At 40.0% G+C, this 21955-nt stretch overlaps 1 protein-coding gene across 1 annotated transcript in view; it reads left to right on the top strand.

The window, feature by feature from the left end:
- The window catches only part of crybg2 (crystallin beta-gamma domain containing 2), a 56671-nt gene that overhangs the window by 28074 nt on the left and 6642 nt on the right, over nucleotides 1-21955 (top strand). Inside the window, exons 5-14 of the mRNA XM_034704353.1 lie at nucleotides 4491-5661; nucleotides 6255-6998; nucleotides 14423-14470; nucleotides 16854-16972; nucleotides 19554-19851; nucleotides 20417-20556; nucleotides 20649-20775; nucleotides 20856-20891; nucleotides 21007-21146; nucleotides 21277-21403. Coding sequence (XP_034560244.1) covers nucleotides 4491-5661; nucleotides 6255-6998; nucleotides 14423-14470; nucleotides 16854-16972; nucleotides 19554-19851; nucleotides 20417-20556; nucleotides 20649-20775; nucleotides 20856-20891; nucleotides 21007-21146; nucleotides 21277-21403 — 2950 coding nt within the window. The remainder of the gene's footprint in view (nucleotides 1-4490; nucleotides 5662-6254; nucleotides 6999-14422; nucleotides 14471-16853; nucleotides 16973-19553; nucleotides 19852-20416; nucleotides 20557-20648; nucleotides 20776-20855; nucleotides 20892-21006; nucleotides 21147-21276; nucleotides 21404-21955) is intronic.

Below are 21955 nucleotides of genomic sequence, written 5' to 3'. Positions count from 1 at the left end.
CTCCACCCTGGACTCACTGTTAGCAGCCTGTGTGTCTGATGATCAAAGCGCTCTGTAAGAATTCACAGCAGTCTTTCAGTGTATTAACAGTTAAATATCCGAAGCATCCAGCTCATACCCTTTGTTTTGCGCATGGTTGTCATCACTCGCATAGAAAATTTGACAGCAGAGATAAGAGATGTAGTGTAGTGAAACAAGGATCATTTTTGGGATGTCTTCAGAGCAGAACGGAGATTATTTGCTATTCCGAAGAGTTAAACATTTGCTGACAAATTACATGGAAGCAAAAGGTCATACTGTGATCAGCAGAGCTATAGAACCAGACAAGACAGAGAACTCCAAATGATACAATGCTTTTTTATTTCATCTGCAGTATTCATGTTCCCCATCCTGGACTGGGACTCCATGTACTAGAACATAAAGACTGGTAGTCTTGTGTTTATGCCAGCATGCGTGTGTATCTCAACTTGAAGGTGTGCCTGCAGGAATGTCCCTGTACCCGAAACATAATGCTTAATATTAATTTGTCTCCCCCCCCATCCTCTGTCTCATTATGTCTGATGTGACATGTTCCCGAGTGAAGTTTAAGAGCAGCTTTAGGAGAGCTGCCAGGATTTGTGAGCACCCTCAGGGAAAGATGTGCTTTATGAGTGTGAACGTACTCACATTGTCCCAGCCCGAGCTCTCACACACCTGGGTGAACAGGTGAAGATTAACAGTCCAGTCATGGGGGGACATGTCCCCTTACTGTACATTATTAAATTCCTATTGTCTTACATGTGTGTCTGACATTGGGAGAATATTTTGGCACCTCTGGAAACATACATGTGCTGTAGGCCTGCCTTACAGGTGAGAGAAGTTAAGTTTATATGCATCCGTACAGCAGACAAACTTCAAATTTCTATTCAGGTAGTTATTAAGAAACAGATGATAGTCCCCTAACAATGACTTGAGTTAAATTCTGGTCAATCCAAAAAAAATAAAAATGTATTTAAGTTTGGTAGATTACTACATTAGATTATAATTCAACAATAAGACGCAACAGAAACAGACTACAGAAGACAGCTGAGGCCACAAAAAAAATTTTTTGGGAGGTCTGGACAATACATTTTTTTTATAAAAATTTTTCACTTTTAAAAAAAAAATCTAACTTTTAAGTCAGAATCCTGAGATTAAAGTCAGAATAAAATGTCAATTTTTTATTTTTTTACTTAACCGCAAACATTTTTTTTTTCAGTGGCCCTAATCCTAATCTGTACATTTGTTATACTTTTGCTGAAAAATAAAATATAAAGCTTAGAGTATCACACTCAATTTGTGTTTGACAGGCAGACAGACCCCCTGTTTTGAAGTTGATCCTTTCTAGTCCATGAAATACTTCTTCATTACTCAAATATTTACATTTAGAGCTTCTGTGTGGAATTTTTAGAGGATTATAAAACAAACTGACATTAATAGTGATGCCTCTCTCTTGTTCTACAAGAGCAAACAAAACCATCAGAGAGAAGATTGACTCTTTCTGTAGAGTCATTATATGAGGTCTCAAGTAGCTGTCACGGGATAGGCGTAAGACAAAATGATTAAATGCAGAAACAGCAGCAAAGATCCACATTGAGTGATACAATATTAAAAAAAGTAGGATAAGATGTTTTCTGTCAACACTGCTTTCACATGTAAAGGTCAAACAAAAGAGATAGGAGATACTGCATTGTCCACAGGGGGCGCCAAAATTGACTCATACTGAAAGTTCCTTACAGGAGCTTTAACAATGCACAGTCACCTTCGATATGATTGCATATTATACTCTGATAAATGTACATCTTTACTTATGCAGTGTAACATTTTTAATCTAATACTTCATGTGTTAAAGGTGTGTCTTGCATTGCATGTCTTTAATCTAGTCAGACAATAAATTCTGTATCTGTGACCTTTGCAAGGATTTCTCCTTCTGTGAAGTAGCAGCAAATGCCGTTAAGTGCCTCACTAAAGCAATTATAATCTCATGACCTTTAAAGTAATCCACCTCCATGCTCAAGTGTCTCACCCCATAGAAATCAGAAAGGTGTGATTCCTCCCACTCTGCCACATAGTTGTGGGGTCTAATGTCAAGTTTAATGACAGTAACTGGCTGACTTGGTGCATTCTTGTAGTTGTATAATCTTTTTCCTTTTTATTGGTGTACTCAACACAACACCAACACAGGCCCTTAGAATAACAAAAACTCTATGCCATTGGTGAGTCTTTAATCTTACCACTCCTTGAAACTTTCTGACTATGCTTTCCGGGAAGAAGATCAGTTAAATGTCAAAGGATCCTGCGTGGGCACATGCATACAGATGAAAACCACAAAACAGAAGAGGCTACTTTTTTAACTAGCAGTTTTAACTACGAGATTAAAACGAGACAACCCTTAAAACTTACTTATCCCCATTTATAGGTTTACATGTCTCTAATAAAAGATAATTCCACGATTTCCTTTCCTTTGGCTTTTCAGAAAAGGTTTGCAGGTCATGTGTCAAGTTAATTTATGAACACACTCATCATAGTTGGCACAATACAGAAGATAAGTGGGACTCACATTCCTCTTCTCCTAAGACAGAGATTTATTTTCCTCATGACAACAATAACAGCTCGCGGGAAGAAAACCAATTTAACGGTGCAACTTCCAACTCTTTGGTTCTACATAAGCACAGTGAAACAGAAGGTTCAGGGTCATTCCATTTTAATGTTAATCTGTGCCTCAAGCAAAGACCTTTTAGAAGATGTGGACGTAGCCTCTGGTTTCTAAAGTGAAGCCAGTACAGAAGTGTCTATTTAAAGCTATGGCTTCCAAAGGCCACCATGGGGCGACTGTATTGATAGCAAAAGAACACAGACCCTGTCTCTTCCTTGATTTATTACATTACTAAGAGTTTTCCAAAATGATTTTCTAGACTCAATCACTAGTTTTGAATCTTCCTCAGTAAAGCAGCATGGGGACATTTGCAAATTGTGCTTCCACTGAAAAAATAGTCCCAATAAAGGGATTTGCTTCAGGGTAAGGGAGTGACAGATCATCAGGGCCACCTGTCAACAAAGATGGAGGCGTAGTAATGTGTGTTTACCCTCCTGTTGAATCAAAAAAGTCACCTTTTGCGTCAAGAAAAGAATATATCCGGAACTCAAGGCTTAAAAAGACTATAAAAGGCGTTTGACTCAACAAAAGCTATATCTATTACTGGTCACAAACATAGACTGTGTAAAACATGGCGAAGAGGCATTTTGAAGCTGGCCGCCATGTTGGAAATGCTGTCTCAACCTAACTTTCAGTAAACCTAGAAACAAGCTAAGTGGTGGAGCTGAGGCGGGCTGTTAGCCTCCTTGCAAACAATTCAAATTCACACACCTGGCAGTCAACTAAGCCACGCCCCCAAATGTATGAAGACTCCTAGCTTTGATATTATTTTGATATATGTGCTATATAAACTTGTGTCACTTGCACACAGATTTAAACATGTTTACTCCTGCTGTAAAGTTGGCCTGTATGTATAGCTGTTGCAGCCAGACTCTAGTTTGTCACTTCTGGAACTGAAGCATTTTGCATTGGCTTCATTTTTCAACACAGAGATGGCCACATGGAAACTCATACCTACATCTATACAAACTACAACCCTGTGTTCTTATTTACAAGGGTTTGAAAAGCTTCCTGTTGAATTACCGGAGACATCAAACAGCTGCTTTCACACCTGGGAAGTATCTCTGCTTCCCAGCCTGTGAAAACAAAACCTCATGTGTAAAAACTCAATTGATGTCCCATCAAAATCAATATCTGACATTATAATAACAAATAACTTCCCCACTGCCTTGAATAAGTTCTGTCCTTATCATTATCATAATGATCATCATGTTGTTTAGTGATGAGACAAAAAGTGCATCTTATCAGCTTTAAAATTAAGCCTCATTAAAAAAAAAAACTGATGCAGAGATATGCATTAACTGTAATTTATAGATGTTACCTGATATCTTTGATGTTTGTGTGTGTCTGTGTACTTAATGAGACTCTCACAGGAGGGGAAAACACAAGTGTTGACTTAAAGTTAACTTGAACTGTCAGCTGACTGTGTTCTGCTTATTTACACACCATCCTCCCAGCATAAACCAGTCTGTGTATTGTGTTTATTACTTATTTGAGCACAGAGAGAATCCAGCTGACACTCTGATGTTCTAAACTCAGTTTCTCCAGAACGGCTGACTTTTCTTGAAACCATTTAGTGCTGTAAATGTAGATAAGAAAATTGGGACATTTTTTTATAGAATAGCAAACATTGCATTGAGAGTCAAGATATTAGAAGCTGCTTTGTATAATTTGCATTTTTGGCATTGCATTGGCTCCACATCCTGGAACACTGCAGCATTTACTAAGCTGTGGACATGTTAGCATTATTGGATCCAATTATTTCTCTGCTTTTTGGCCTCTTCAACCTTATTTATGTCTTTTTTTCGGCTTCCAGGTCCCTGACAGCTTCCAGGGCGCCAACAGCTGCTTCAGAAAATCCGCTTCCTGAGGCCGACCAGGAATCGGACGACAAAATGAATTCAGGCTACAGCAGCCTGAGCACCAAACTGACTATCAAGAACTCATCGCCCCCTAAAGAGGATGAGTCCAGGTATCGCTTCCATAAGATGTCTCTGATCGGTGAGTCTGAGAGCACAGATGGCAGCCAGGACACAGTGGACCCCGTCAACAGCCGCTCCACTGTGACTGAACCCAACAGGTCAGATCTGGGCTCAGAGTACAGGTGGAGGAACAGATTCGAGGGGGTGTCTCAGTACCAGCCATACACTACAGAGGATTCCTCATTTTCTGAGTCTCTGAGTTACTCAGATAACTTCTCCAGCCCCTCCTCTCTGTCCTCCTTGTCCTCCTCCTCTGCTCTCCCCGAGGCCACAGCATACAAACATGCCGACAGCGCCTCCTCCTCCCCCTCCCCTGCTGCAGAGGAACACATCACCCTCAACAGTAGGCTGAGTGACAGGAGCAAAGTTTACCTGAGCCCTGAGAGCGAGCCATCAGATGAGTGGAGGAGAGGCTTAGTGGAGCGGGAGGAGCCTGCTGCACCTGCAGGAAAGTGGGAGGGAGAGGGAGAGTCAGAGAGGTTCAAGACGAGCTGGGAGGCACATCTGAGTCCGGTTACCAGCTCCTTCTCTCCAACACAAACCAGCTACGACAGAACAGACAGTTACAGAGAGGACGACGACTCGTCTCGTTTCACAGGAGTGTTCAAAGCCACGCTGGTCGAGCTGGTCTCCGACCCTGTGCCTCCTGCCCCCTCCACTCCCCCTGCCTCACCTGAAATAGACTCCCCATACCAGTGTGAAATGGACAGCCTGGTGGACACGCTGAAGAACATGGGACCCTCCATGAGGCCGAGGAGCATCGGCCAGCGTGCACCCCCTCCGGTCCTCGTCTCCTCCTTGCCGCCGATTGTTGAGGATGCACCCAGCCCCATCAGCTTGGATGTCCGTGACTCCATCAGCACCCCGCTTAAGACGATTGAAGCAACAGGAAAGCCTGCAGAGTCCCTGAATGGACTTTACTCTCTGCCTGCAGACCTGGGACTAAAGAGGAACAGCGTCAGAGACACACGGTCTCCACTGGAGCTGATGAAGCAGGGCCAGCAGGTAGAGTAAAATCAGACTAATTCACAAAATAATGTGTGCTTATTGGAAATCTTTGTAACTTGCATTATGCATGGGACAGGGAAGTATAAAGATGCAGAAATGTCTGCAGAAGAGCATGTCACACTCTGCCAAAGTGGAAAAGTGGGTGTGTTAAAATATGAAATGCAAATAATTACTCTGGAAGCAGACTTGGGAGATGGATTGTTTATGGATGTACATGAAGTGTAAAACTTTTTAGTGCACCAGCCTGAAGAAACAGCCCCAACTCAAGTGCATGCTAACGAACGCTATACAGAAGGATACATACAGATATATAATTCTGCATTTAGTTTTTAATCCGCAGACTTGGTTGAAACTTTTGCAAGGGCCAATATAAAATATAATAAAAAAAGATTCCTGGATGAGTCTTTGCAGATTCTCCAGAGCTGTCAACCCCACATTCAACTCTATTGAAATTTGTTAGAGGCACATATCTCTTTAAATTGCAGTATTAATGACTATGATGAGAGCATCAATTTGCATGTCCTTGCATTTAGGGTAACCTAACCCTCTGCTCTTTTTTAAACTTTGTGCATTTTCTCAATCCCATGCAGGAGCATCTTGTGAACTCCCCCCTAAGAGCGTCTTCCACCAACAGTATTGTAATGAGAAAGTCCTCTGACTCTTCTCCTGAGGACTTAAAATCCCCCATGCTGAATGGGAATGGAGTAGTTCAGTCTCCTGGCCCTACCTCCCGCTTGGACAGCAGCGTGATCTTCGGGAACTACAGGGCAGGCTCCATCGACCAGAACCAGGAAAACCGACAAGCCCATCGCCCACTCTTCCGTACCGGCTCGCTGCCTGAAACAGGGCTGTCCAATGACCGCATGAGCATGGCAGCAAAGGACTTTACTGACATGAGTACCGGAGCAGACCCAGCCGGGTCGCGCTTTGATCGTTTCTCCTTCCTTTTAAACTCCTCCGCCTCCTCATCGGGCTCCTTGACAGGAGCAGAAGAACCTAACATGCGTATGAGTCGGCCTTCATCTCTGGGCATCGGCTCGCCGCCCACCATCAACAGCCCCAGCCGCATCCTCAGCCCAACCGGCTCCTTAGACCTCCAGCGGTCATTAACCAGCCCAGACTCACCCTTATCTATGTTTGGCCAGAACCAAAACCAGAATCAGGGAATGGGGATGGGTCTGACTCCCCTACTGCAGCGGAGCTTCAGTGCTGATGGCACCTCAGGGGTCCAGCATAGTCCATTGTTCAACAATGTGCATGCAGGGTCTCAGTTCCAGAGCCAAGAACAGGAGAGGAATTTACTGTCCAAATACAGAGCCTTCCCTGATGCCTATGTAAGTATTTCAAGTATTGCACATTTTGTCTTACCAATTATTACACGTATTTAAAAGTGCAGTTTCTGTACTTCAATGCAAAGGTAGGTAGAAACACACTAAAAGCATTCTTTGAACTATTACCTAAAGCTGTCACAATCTATCAGGCGAGCTGTTATTTGGATATTAATTTGATAAAGAATGTATGAGCTAAGACTTCCTCTTAGTTCTCAGGGTTGGTTATTGAATACAAAACAACTCCCAACTTGTGATGCAAGAATGGAGTTTGGGAAGTGAGAAAACTTACAAAAACTGGATTATTAATCTGCAAATATATGCAGATGACTGTTACCTGAGTTTAATCAGAGCTAAATAGTTCTTAAGAGACAGCTGATTGGTTCTGTGATTGCAATGGGGTAGGGTGTCATACAACAGGATATATCATACGATACGATACGTTATCGTACGATATGATACTATATCATACATAACATTATGATATGATACACAATTTTACGATACAATAGGATATTGTAAGATACAATATGTTATCGTACGAAATCTTACGATACGATATCTTACAAAACAAACGGTATATCGTACGATACAATAGGTTATTGTAAGATACAATACATTATTGTAGAATACGTTATGATACGATATATGTTATGGTACGATACGTTATCTTATAATGTTATCGCACAGAATGTTACCATGGGATTAGATAGGATAGGATAGAATACAATGCAATACACTACGATACAATACGATATGTTATCCTATAATATTTTATGATAGGATAGGAAAGGATAGGATACCCCTTAAGTTGCAATACAATAAGATATGCAAGCTACAGATTACAGTATGAAACGATGATGATACGATGATACGATACACAACAAGATAGATACAAGATCCCAACATGTGGTACAGGATGTGCAATATGATATAAGATGTGAAACACAGTATGATACATCAAACTCTACACTACATGATACACGCTACCTTTCATAATGCTATACTAGAAATGATATGTGCAGTTTGGCATTTTTTGATAGATTCACAATACACGATATGATTTGATACACAAAACGATAGAAAAACGAAAAGATACAAGATGTAGCACACAATATGATGCATGACGGAATATGATACACCATGGGGTACACACTGTGAGTACTTAATTTACTGTAGAGGAAGCAAAAACAAAAAGATGTGCACAGTCTGCATGCAACAGCAGACACTTGTTCCTTAAGACTGGTAGCTCTGTCAAATGTAACTGCATGAGAATGAAAATCCTCTGCATTTCTTTCTGCATTCGTGCAATAACTTTTCTAATGGATTATGTTGTAAGTTTTAAGCTTCACTTTCTTAAATTCTCACTAATGTTTTAAAAAAGGACAAACTGCAGGTCAGCTTTCAATAGTTGAGAGAGGTGACCTCATACTCACCCCTTTTTGTATTGCCTGAGCTGGTTTTGGCATAGCCTCATAAACTAACATGCTCCAATTTGTACCATTTATAAGAGCTTCTTTATTTGGATATTTGTTGGCCATGACATGCAGCGAAAGTGGGTGCGGCTGCAGCAACACCTCGTGCATAAAGAATGGCAAAGTGGTCCTTAAGTTGGCATGCATTGGCAAAAAATTATTCCAGAGTAGTCAGCAGGCTCTAAACTCTCACTCATCAGGTACATGCTACTCCCACAGAGCATCAGAAAATCACACAGAAAAGGGTGAGTTCTGTGCATGTTCACACTCGCTCTGACATGCAAGTGGGCATGTAAATGTTAAACTGATTAGAACATGTCAGAAATTATTTTTATAAGCCGGGGAAAGGACATCTTCTTGCACGTGTGCTGCACACATGGTGATGCACACCCTTTTTCTCACACACACATACACATTGCAAACTAACTCTGCTGCTGCCAGTTGCTCTTCCTGTTTCACACATCAAACACTTAATGTTAATTTCACTCTGAACCATTAAACAAATTAACTTTACAGGTCTGTAATAGGAGCACAGTGAAAACAGAAAACCGCAGATCCGACCCCTGAGGCAGTGCAACCAGATCCTTACATTATCCCTTTAATGATGCTGATCCTTGCAGTGTGTCACTTCACTTGTTGATACATGCATATGATGAATGCTGGTACTGTTGTGCTATCTATGCAAATACGAAAGGAGTTCTGGATTCGTAAAGTGTAACTAACCTCTGATTAGTCTCCAGCTGTCCTGTGTGGTGAAATGTTTGCACAGGATGTTTGTTCAGCCTCGAACAAAGCTCACCTTGACTCTGATGTTCAGTCATATGGCTGCAGCAGCTCCTTTTTCCAGGACAAAGTACACGGCCTGACCACAGATCAGGTTACTGACCAGGTCACAGAGACTGACACCAGACAGTAAAGTTGGGCCGCTTAAGATCCTAAAGTGGAAGTATAATTGCAGTTGAACAGGTTTTTTCACCAAAGGAAGATACAGAGATGGTGGTCAAATAGTGCCAGCACAGTTGTATAACGAATATATATCTTTAAAACGATGAAAGAATCTCACAAACTTAGTTTTTTTGTGAAGTTGGATGAAGTTTGGTGGCTTGAAACCACTGATTATTTTGTCTTACATCAAAGACATTTAATCAATCAGTCTTTATTTATATACTGCCAATCCATTACAAACGTTATCTCAAGACACGTCTAGACTGTACTTTTTTTTTTTTTTTAATACACCCTGCAGACCCAACCTTAGACAAGATAAGATTCAGTCTTACCTAAATGTGCTAGTTCTTCTCTATAGCAGCATAACTAAGAGTTGAATCAAGTATGAACCATGCATTGCAGTAATTTGGCTTTACAACTTGGCAATCTAAAGCATTTGAATTTTGCATGGTCTTTTACATTTTGTGAGCAATAACAATAAATTTGCATTCCTTCCTTTGGTACATTTTACAGCTGATTACAGGTATCACCCCAGGTGCTAGTTTGCATGATCTTTATATGAGGTCACTAGAAGTCAATTGAAATGGCTTATTGTTAAAATGTCATACTGAATTCAAATGTTGATTGTCAGTGACATTTACGTCAGTTATGGTGGCTGCACTGCATGGGTGTAAAAGTTTCCATAAGGAGAAGCAGGCTGCAGAGTTCAGAAATGATGCAAATTCAACAAACACATGGGATATCACGTTGATGGAAGTGTGTTGCAAATAAAAATAACATGATGCAAAAAGCAGGAACAGATGCATTAAGAGCAAAAGTGCTGCAAAACTTGACATGATGCTTTCAGTCAGTCTGTGCAGCCAACAGCGTTAGAGGCAACTTTTCAAAATCAAACTAACAAACATGGCATGAATTCAAAAAAATCACATCTCTATATAAAAGTATGATTTTTACAGAGAAGACCAGACAATAAGACAAATTCTATGTATCACAGCAGTAAGTTAGAGTCCTGTTATCACGTGGGTGTGAACAGGGATTTGTTTTACAGCTGTATCCTGCATCACACCTGTTAGCTGACAGAAAAACAGAAGAGGGAAATAATGGCAGTCTTATTAGTAAAAATGTTTTACTACACTGAAAAATGATATTTGGCACGTACTGCAGGACTTATGTGTATCTAGAAGCACTCTCCTAATGCTTTGTTAAGAAGAGATATAAATCAGTCATGCAGTTAAACCATCAGTGACACTTTTCTCAGCTGGTGGGAGTAAAGCCTCTCAATCATTAAACTCTGGCAGAACTCCGCTCTCTGTTTTTCCTGTTTCTGTCTCCGCCGGGCTCCCCACCCATCCCAGCTATCTGCCCATTCCTGCAGAGACACGGCCACACCTAGCCCTTCGTGTTTATCACCGTGTCTCTCCACTGGTTTGCTTGATATTTGATGAAGCGGAGTTGACAGGGGGATGGTTTTGAGAGTGGCTGGGTAAATATAAGATGACAAAGGAGATTATCTGTTCCTGTCTGTGAGGGTTTGATTCACTTTGTTCTCAGCTTTCTGAATATCATCACCTCATCCAAATTTTTTTTTTCTTTATTTGCATGTGTGTTGTGCTGAAACGGCACATTCCATCTGTGGTGACTTGTTTTATGGGAGAGCAGATCTTATGCCCAGGCTGCTGGAAGGAGAGGGAACAGAAGGGGAAAGTGTCTGATTGGATTTATGATTTGCATCAGTGCAGCAGTAAACACTTCATTGCTTATGAATGATGCCCATCCTTGTTTGTGAGCTGCATGATGAAACCATGAGAGAATTTCAGATGGAAGTACCAATGCTTTAGAGCTATACCTGCAACTATTCCTGCAGCTGGACGATGCTATTAATTTTTTGCTATTTTAAAGAATTGGCACAATCTTAATCAATCAATTAATTAATTAATTTGTGTTTATGTAGCACCAAACCTTGTTTTTCACCACTCTGCACATGACTATGACTTCACTTTCTACCAATAATTAATCCACCAATGACCAAATATTTTGCAGCAATATCATAAAAAAACATCTTTTTAGGAGGCAGTAATCTCGAACGGAACCAGACTCATAGGTTGACAGCCATCTGCCTTTACCCAATCATAACTACAGGAAAAATAGCAATGTTGTGCTCAAAACATTAAGCTACATCTTTAAGTCAAGTACGCCTCATCTGGTGTTGTTTACATTTTAACGTAATTTATCAAACCTTTATTTTAAAAAGCATTCAATAACATCAGGGGTGCAACTAAGGCAGAATAATTACATGCACAAATAACACAAATATTGTCAGTTGCTGTTGTTGATTTATGTGACTGAGGAGATGAACTAAACTATGTATTATTTACCCCAGAGTGTCATGTAAATTAAATGTAACAAAAACCTGTGAGAGCGACTCTAGTGTCCCGACAGAGCATGTTATGGTACCTCGTCACTGCTCTTCTTTTGTCAAAGCATTTGTCACTCACCGGTGGGGATCAGGTTAGTCAGCCCTAAAGCATTAACATAAACAGAGCACTATACATGTTTCTATAACATGCTACAGGAATGTACTGTACATGTTGTCTCATTGTGCTTTATGATAATTTTGTAGGACAAATCAGGATTAGGAGCATTACCAGTAATGCAACATTGGCATGCTACATATATTTGCAGGCATATGTTGGATGTGAGATTTACAGCAATTTGTTGCGAGGGAAAACCAAAAATATTAACAAAAGGAAAGACATCAGTAAAGCTTAGAATATAATGCAACGTGTTGTCAGGCAATGGATATGTTTTCCTTGTGCTTTCGTCAGTGCATTAAAGCATATTCACATGTAACGTATTAACATCACTTTAATGCTTAAAGGCACAGTGAGCAAATTTCATTTTGTGTTGTCGGTAGTGTTTTTCTGGGACGAAGACTACATTTCCCATGAGCACCATCACCGACTGTTGTAAAACAGAGAAATGAATATATTTTTAATACTTCTTTTCTTTGTTCAAGACAACTTCTTGTAGAATGCAGTGATGAGGTAATGCACTGATTTGTAGCTACGTTAAGATATTATCTGTAACGTAACATCGACAAAACTTGGTAAACTGACTTAAAAGGTGACCAAAGGTGTCCCAAGAAACATCAGAACAATTTAAATATGCGCACGGTTTAACTATTTTGTCCTCAAAGCATGTAATCATGTGCATGGCCTATTTGCTCTTTTACCTAGCAAAGCCATGGTTATAGTTTCTCCGTCTGAAACAATACTTTAACAGAAAACACACCTGCTTGTTAACATTTCACTGGTAACCTTTACTAGTAGAATTCCAAACATCGCCACTTTTGACACAAAGACATTAAAATTTACTACAAAGAAATAACCAAACTTATACCCGATAATCTCATTTTCTTGTGTCAGCCATGAAGATGCATCAGTATTCACCTTATTTTCTACAGTTTAACGAACGCAGGCAATCAATGGATATTTTGTGAAGCACTTCCAGTTTTTCTTACTTCCGGTCAATGCTAAATGTCGGTAACTTAACCCATTCAAAGCCCATAGAGCAGAAAATCTCTCCACTGTTATGTCTTAGCAGAAAACGGAGTGTGTGCTGTCATAGGTTGTCATAGCAGCTGGTATAAAAAGATACTCGATGAAGAATATTATAAACCGGATGTCCAGCACAAAAAGCGGAAGTATGGAATAAGAGTGACTGTATTTCCAAATCAGTTCAACACTCCTTATTGTGCCTTTAAAAAAGAGAATGCGCCAGCAAGTACAAATATGGAAACCATAATTCAAAAATGCAAAAGGGACCCTTATAATCAGCTTTATTTTAAGTATCTTAATAAGTGATAAATGTGTGTTGTTCTGTCTTCTATTCTTTTGATTATGTCTCTCAACTGACAGCTATATGGTCCCCTGGCTAGCTCACAGAAATTTAAAAGTCATTTCTGATGTAATTTAAAGAAGTACAGTTTTCTCAGTGTGTGTTGAATTAAGCTGAGATGTGTTATTTCTTGATCAAACCTCAGCTAGTTAAAAACTGTAATGATTTAATTAGGCCAAGGGACAGAGACTAGTATGGACTGTTGTAGAAGAAGCTTCAGTAGCGGCCCTCTTTAGCCAGTAACACGATCCACACGATAACCTGTTTCCTACAGAGCTTCCAGAGAAGAGAGGCCAAGTGACACCTGAGACCACGCAAACACGCACACACAAAACCAATCTCTCTGCTACATCTATGTGGCTTTCTGCTACCACATTCCGAGTTTCACGAGTAAACATCCTAGGATTCCAGCAGCATTCCAGCCGTAACTAAAAGAGCAGGAAATACACACCATTCACACACCATTCACGCACACACAGGTGAAAGAGTGAGTTAACTCATCACCTGTTGGGTAAAGTGCACATTTTTCAGTGCAGACCTCAGGTGAGCTCACACTGTTGTCATGGGTGGGGTGGGGGGGTACTCAAAGCATCAAGTTGAACAGGTAGAGGTGATGAATGTATATCTACCTGTCAGAAAGGAGCTGTCATTAACGATGTTGTCTTTTATCGCTTCCCCTCCCTGACGCCCCCAGACACCATTCACCTGACGGAGATACATGTAAACAATGTTTGGATTGTCTGGCATGTGTAAATTTTGAAAGCTAGAAACTGTGTTCACTCTTGATGATGGTTGAGGTTGTTGCCTAATAAAGTTTTATTTCTTTAGTGATACTGGCCTGCTATATTCAGTGCATTACTTTGGTTCCTGTCTTTAGTAATTAGGCTCAAAACATTAAAAGAAAATATTTAAAGATAATATAAAGGTCAAATTACCTCTTAAATTTGAAGTTTCAGCTTATAGTATTTGACTGTATGTCAAACTGTTAACAAGTAATCTACAGGATCCAGACTGTTTAAAAGAAAAGACAAAAAGGGAAAAATGTTCACTTAGATAATTCTTAATAAATGGTTAAATCAATGTTCCCTGAATTTATTTTGTTTCTTTCCACAGCTCACCAAAGAGAAGGAGCATGGGAAGCTGAATCCCCGCCCTGGAAAGGTGAGTCAAAATACACTCAATCAGTACCTACAGCTAAACTGCAAGCTGCTGTGTTACATGTTAACAGTTAAAGCTGACAGCTGCTTTCACTGTTTAACTTCAACCTTTAACCTGGAGATTATATTTTCTGTGTGTCTGTTTCTGTTTGTATCAGCACAGGTTACACACGGTCACCTTTAATCTTGTGCTAACAAAAAGCTAAGGTCTGCTAAATACAGAGGAGAAACACATTTTTGTCCTTGACAGAACTTCAAACATTGCTCATGTTCACTAAAGATGCTTTAAGGAACATTTCTAACATTATTTAGTGCCTTGTTTTTCTGTTATTACTAGAGAAACGACATTCCCATCAGCTTTAGCCATATTGTCTGTTGTGATAATTGGCACCTGTTTGCATGCTAGCATTCCAAACTATCAAGGTGATCAGTTCGCCATCACATCTGCTCTACATCAGCTTGAGAGCATGGAATTACGAACAAGTTTGCATGCAAAAGTTTGCATTTAGGTTAAAGCCCCACTGTACCTTAGTGTAAGCATAGTATGATTGTAGATACTGATTTGAGTTTAAGGGATAGTTATAATTTCTTGAATTTCAGGTAAAGATAATTGTACTCCAAAGTGATGGTGCAATATGATGGAGTTCCAAAATGAAGACTGAAAAATAATGGGTCATATAGAGTTTAAAGCTTTTGCTAATTTTCCTAGTTCCCAGCATTCAGTCACAATAAACCATTTATAACTACAGATAAAGATACAATAAAATACATATACCATAACAAAGTAGTACATCAATTCTATAGACCAACATGAATGAATAATTTGAACTAAAACGAGCTAAAAATTAGCACAGCTCTGGTTTGCGTCTTAGCACTTTCAGCTAGCAAGCTATTTAGTGCTGTTTTGAAAGATTTATTTTCCTTTTTTATTGAAAAAGATGATTATCCACATTTAGACATACAATGTTGTATGTTACAGTAGAAGGGGCTGTAGATAATGAGTACATTAGCAGCCATCAGTCGCTGTCAGCTAAACCGTTAGTTGAGGGAAGCTAGCCGAGTACCAACTAAGCTGACCCATGTACTACTGAATGGGGTTTAAAGCAAAATATTCACAGACATTCATGAATACATTCACCGACAAACATTTTTACCAAAAAAACAAAAGTGCACATCTTGTATTAGTGGAAATTGTAGATCAAAAATAGAAAGGTTTTTGGTCCCATGCAGTTAAGCCCTTCATCTGTTGCACACCTGTTTGATGTTTAAGGCAATAGAAATAGTCTCGCCATTGATGGTCTCACTTGTTATTTTAGTCTTGAAAGAGGCAGTATTATTAATTTTAGCCTGTTTCATAAGCTAAAACTCCTCATAGGAGATTATAGGTATAACCAAATAGCAAACTTTAATGTTGTAGAAAAAAATAGCTGCTCTAAAGGCCTTTTTATAATTTAAGGGTTGGCTTTCCGCGTGGTTTAGTATTACATACTCTCCACTTCATTCACAGACTCTTGTTTTTGTGTATTTGTCAACCCTTTCATAACCTTTCTTCAGTAAAAGCAACAGACAGTGTGTTGAACCTTTTGTTCTTCACCAGATCACCGAAAGCTTCCCAGACGCCTCCTGTGAAATTTGATTGATGTCATAAAACATCATACCTGCTACTTTTACCTATTCCAAGCCACATGCCTTAATAACTTTCAAATGTCAGGCCTGCTCCTGCATGCAGCGGATGAGCGATCTCATTGAGGTTTGATGGAGGATCCTGAATGCTGGAGGAGGAGCTGACATTTAGGTTCTGCTCTGTACTCTTCCACACTGCAGGGCCTCGGGCCCGGCCCGACATGACATGTCAGATCTGCAGATGTAAACTGTGGGCTCTTTTACTGAGGCTTCTCTGATCAAATACTGCCTTAAGAAACAAAGAAACTCCTAAAGAACATTAAACATGGTTACCAATTTTGAAAAAGCTATTAATAGATTTCTGTGATTAATTACTGTGCAAATTACTGACACATTTCTGCCTCTACGCTGAGCTATTCTTGTATAGGATGTGTGATGGGATTAGCCTGAAATATGACTTTCATGCTTGAATATGAAACCTGAGATAATACCCGAATGATAAAGCTTCCATTCTTTAATTTTTTTCTCTTGCCTGCAGTTATTCCTGTAATGTTATCAGGTATCATTCTCACTGAATTGCTCTGAATGTCTCTGTTTGGAAAAGTCTCAGTCTTTCCACTTGAGGAATAATGTCTCTTTGAGGCTGCAGAGCTGCAGAGGAACGCCCCCCAGCTGCACAGCAAGAGTTCAGATCTGCAGAAATCTGCCCCTCTACATCTTGGAAATGTTTTATCTTTTCTTACGTCTTGTCACTTTTTCTCCAGATGTTTATCTTTGACCAGCCAGGGATGTGTGGTCAGAGGATCGAGGTGCGCAGTGATATCGTTGATGCTACGCCCTGGGAGTTGCAGGAGACAATCTCCATCCGGGTCGTCAGAGGAGGGTGAGCAGAAAAACTGTCCACATATTTACCTGGTGTACATGTGAATGATGCCCAAATGTTCAATTCATATGTACTTCAAACTATTAATTTTCTTCATGTTGATCTGAACAGAAATAACCCCGTAGCATATAAGCTAATTTAACAAACTGAATCATATATAGCCTAAACTAATTTGTATTCCTGTAAATAGATTTGACTTTGAAGTACTTTGAAAATACAAAAGAGACTGTAAATCTAACAAACAAAAGGATAATTCCACACATTGAGATCACAGAGCCTGACATTTACACCTGCAGAGTGATACAAACTTTAAAAACGTAAAACTACTCGTTAAAAATGTCTTGCTTTAGCAGTTAGTCTAGATATAACCTGCTTAGATTGTTGTCTCTGTACTCACGGGACATGAGACAAAACTTACATGGTCTTTTTTTTTCAGCGTGTTTCACTTCCAAACTTAAATCTGTGCAGCTGTACATAGTATCTTCTAAATACACCATTTTTGATGCAGAATGCACCTTGTTTTGTGTCATTTTCTGCATTTCTTTTGGTGTGAACAAACTAAATACTAAGAGCTGTGTAGATTTACTTTGCGTAAAAAAATACACAGATTCTGTCAGAGATAAAACACAAACAAAACAGGAACTCTGCGGGCTTCAGGAAGGAGCAATCTTCACCAGCATTACCGACAACAACAGGACAATTTCTCTCCACATGTTATATCATTAAACAGACAAGTCTGCGTCTCATCCTCATTCCATCACTGCATATTTTACACTCTGTTAAACGGGACACTTCCTTAGATCTTCAAAACTTTGAAGGTGGGTCGAATACCACCTTCACATCCTGTTTTTCCTGAAAGAGGGGTGTGTAATTGAACTCTGGTTTTCAAATACACCAGTAGAGAAAAAACATGCATGTCTGGACACTAGCTTCAAAACAAGACACTTATTAATGCGTTATGAACAGGCAGATGCCTTCAATAGTTATCACACCCACACACAGGTTTAAATACACGCGTGTCAGATGTGGTATGTTTTATCAAACACAGCCGGCGTGGCGAGTCACCGCTCTGGCCTGTACACACATGGAAGACTAAAGCTAGCTTGGCAAGGTAATTATGTTGTCAACACTGGCGTGACACTCTGCAGCTCTGCCCAAACCACAGCTAATGCTGTAATTAATCAGTTTTAAAGGAGAGGACTTTGTATCCCATGAGACTCAAATGGGATCTGCTTTCTTTTATTTAAAGATTTGCTTTGGACAGACAGGAAAGCTCTTACACAATACAACCTGCTGCTTCTTTATCCTACTCTAACATTTTTCTTTTACATTTCTAAGTGGATCATTGGACTTTTTTTTTAACACACTACATTACTATAGCTGTCACTTCTCAGGTCACCATAATGCACAAACCATTAAATACACTTTTAAAAAGAAAGATTACAGATTAAACTGGTGTTTAATCTATGTATTGGACGCTAGCTTCAATACAAAACAGCTATTGATGCGCTGTGACCAAGCAGATGCCTTCAATAGTTATCACACCCACACACAACAATAACGTTTATAGTTCCTCTCCTCATGATTTAGACATTCACCAGTTGTAACATTACGTTACAAGACTGATTGAATTGATTTCATTTAAATAAACCAGTCAAAGTTAAGCTAACAGCAAACACTCAGGCCACAGCAGTTATGGGATGATGCTAAAAGTTATAGTAACAGTGTTAGAGTCCTATATAATAGGGGTTAACAGTAGTTAGTGATCTTAGTTAGTAGTCAGTGATGTTACACACACAGCCACAATGATCTAGAGTTTGGTAGCATGAAGGAGTAAGTGTCCATATTTTGATCAGAGGGTGGACACATGCTGCTACACCTCTGCTTCAGTTGACAGGCTGCTTCAGTAGTCACACACTGAAGCATGCACTGCTTATATGATATTATTTGCTCCAAAAAGGGTCATTATTCACAAGATTAACATCATTAGGCATACAGAAGACTTTGAACTACCATCTGTGACCATAAACTCAGTTAGAACATGTTTGCAGAGTTTCATATTTTAACTGTGAAGAGGGACATTTTCTTAAAGACTTGTTTTATCATCTGTAAGGTCTAGCTGTTGGAAAGAATGCAAGATTAAGGGACTTTTTAAACTTTTAAAACCAGATGCTGCATCCACTTCTTATACCTAATCTAGACCCCTGGGTGTGTAAAATTGAATATTGGTGTGTTATTTTGCACTTCAATGTAAACTATTTTTCTGATTTGAGGGGAAGAGGCTGCTTCTTCTCAAAAAAGTTGAACTCTGTTATATTTAATATGTCAAAATCAAATTATCATCTCCCCTTCTCGCTTGTAAATCTTGATTTACAGCAGCGACTGTGTGAATGACAGATCAAGCAGACTCATCGCTGAGAACAGCAATGAGACACTCGTTTCCGAGCTTTTTTAGACAGAAATCAGAATGAATAATGAAGAAGCAGTGAGATGCAACATCAAGAATAATTGCTTACAGCGAGTTTTCAGAGAATGTGTCATATCTTCATATATTCACACTCTGTCTGTCCTGTTTTGTCAGATGGGTTCTGTATGAGAAGCCAAACTTCAAAGGAGAGAAGATTGCTCTGGACGAGGGCGACATCGAGCTCTCCTACCCCTTCGGCCCTCCAGAGGAGCAGCTGCAGAACGGGCAGCAGCAGAATGGGCAGCAGCAGAATGGGCAGCAGCAGAACGGGCAGCAGCAGGGCGAGAAACAGAACGGAGAGCCAAATGGAGAGAAGCAGAACGGAGAGCCCAACGGAGAAACAAGTGATGTGCAGACAGAGACCAAACCACAGAGGAGGTTCATCATTGGATCTCTCAGAAGAGCTGTCAGAGTAAGTTCAGTTTAGACTTCACACTAACTGAAATCTGATGTGATCAGACCTGATGAGACAGTGTTTGAATACATATTATTTGAAGCATCTAGCAGCATTAGCATCTGGTTTATGACTGACTGGGTCTCAGAGGTATGTTGAACTGGGTGTGGGCTTTAGCTCAGTAGCACCATCTAGTGTCAAAAGCAGGCACTAGCACCTGTTGCTCTGGTCAAGCATAAGTGCAAAATGCCACATACTTACATACAGTTAAATAAATGTTAAAGTTAGCTTGGTCTAACTTGTTCCTTTAAGTTGCTAGCAACTTTTAGAAATGTAGTTCTTAATTTCTGAAACATTTAAAGGCAGAAAATAAATTCTAGTTATGTTAATGTGAGCTTTAAAAGCGAGTTTCAATCCGCTCTTTCACATTTGGGGTGAAGAAGATCCTTTTGTCCTCGTCTTTAAGTCACTTAAGTTCACTCTGCAGACGTTTTATAAGTCCCGTCATGGCTCCATTATCACTTTACGACCTCTTATTCCCTCCATAATGAGACATTAACGGCTGCTCTCTGTCCTCCCTCAGGACTACAGCGTCCCAGAGATCAGTCTGTTCCCAGAGGAGAATGCAGAAGGGAAGAAGGTCATTTTCAGAGACACGTCTGATGATGCCAGGATCTTTGGCTTCCCCATCAAGGCTAACTCTATCATCATTCAAGCTGGACTGTGAGTTTTTTAATCAACTATACTGAAAACTTTCTATAATCTACTATAACCTCTTTCAATCTGTTTCTCATTATGCTTTGTCTTCTACTCAGGTGGCTTGTTTACGCACACCCCTTCTTCCAGGGCGTACCCCGGGTCCTTGAGGTCGGAGGGTATTCTAACCCTGCAGCCTGGGGGGTAGAGAGCCCCTATGTGGGGTCACTGCATCCGCTCAAAGTAGTAAGTGGCACTTACAGACCTGTTAACAACCTCGGCTCTGTTTATTGTGTGCAGATAGTTAAATGTGTTTTCTATCACAGGGGGAGCCCAGAGTGGAAAATATGAATGAGCCTAAGGTGAGAAAGTGCTTGATACACTAATTAAGTCCTTAAATCACATCTCCGATAGCTGTGATAGAAACAACACTTCTCAAATGTGCCCTGATTTCAAACGATGCTCCTTGCTCTCCAGATTGTGATCTACGAAAAGGCGTACTTCACGGGGAAAACGAGGACCATAACCACCAACACGAGAGACTTCATGACCAGAGTGGACCGGCAACAGAAGGCCTTTATGTACAACGTTGGCTCCCTCAAAGTACACGGAGGAATGTGAGTGCAGTGAAAAGAATATTGTAAAGTAGGACGGCAGCGTTATTTAGGGGGCAGAATAGTCGGAGTGTGATCAGATTTGTGTGCACCTGTTAACCCTGTGTGTGTGTGTGTGTCACTGTTTGTGCAGATGGGTGGGCTACGAGAAGGAGGGCTACAGAGGCCACCAGTACCTGCTGGAGGAGGGGGAGTACCAGGACTGGAGGGTTTGGGGTGCCTGTGATTGTGAGCTGCGATCAGTCCGAGTCATACGGGCGGTGAGTTTTAAAGAATATTTCACTGCAGTTAGTATTTGTTAATGAGTAACATTACAAACTGCAGATTAACTGTTCTTAAATAATTATTAGTGTGGTGCCACCTTGAAATACAAGGTTATCAGGGGAGTTTGGTGGCTTAATTTTGCTCTTGATATTCAGTCAGACCTTCAGCTAATGGAACAATATCTGTTAAATATAAATCCATGCACACATTGGTCCAAATAACAACATTACAGCAGGATAATAAAAATACACATGTTGGAGTTCTAACAAATATTTTGCCTGCACAATCAAACACCAAACTTCCCTTTTTCTAGCTGTTTGAACTTTTTACTTCTGTTGCTCTGGTGACCCAGTTTGATCTCCCACAGCATCAACTCAACTCAACTCAAATTTTATTTATAGAACACGTTTAAAACAACCGTGGTTGACCAAAGTGCTGTACAGATCAAAAACAGCACAAGTGACAAACAAAGCAAACAATACAATCCTGAAATACAACACTAAAATACGTTAACACAGTGCAAATATATAATAAAATAAGACAGAATA

This window comes from Notolabrus celidotus, chromosome 16 (genome assembly GCF_009762535.1).
Source record: "Notolabrus celidotus isolate fNotCel1 chromosome 16, fNotCel1.pri, whole genome shotgun sequence".
In the NCBI taxonomy this organism is placed as follows: domain Eukaryota; kingdom Metazoa; phylum Chordata; class Actinopteri; order Labriformes; family Labridae; genus Notolabrus; species Notolabrus celidotus.
This window is presented reverse-complemented; position numbering and strand designations above follow the sequence as displayed.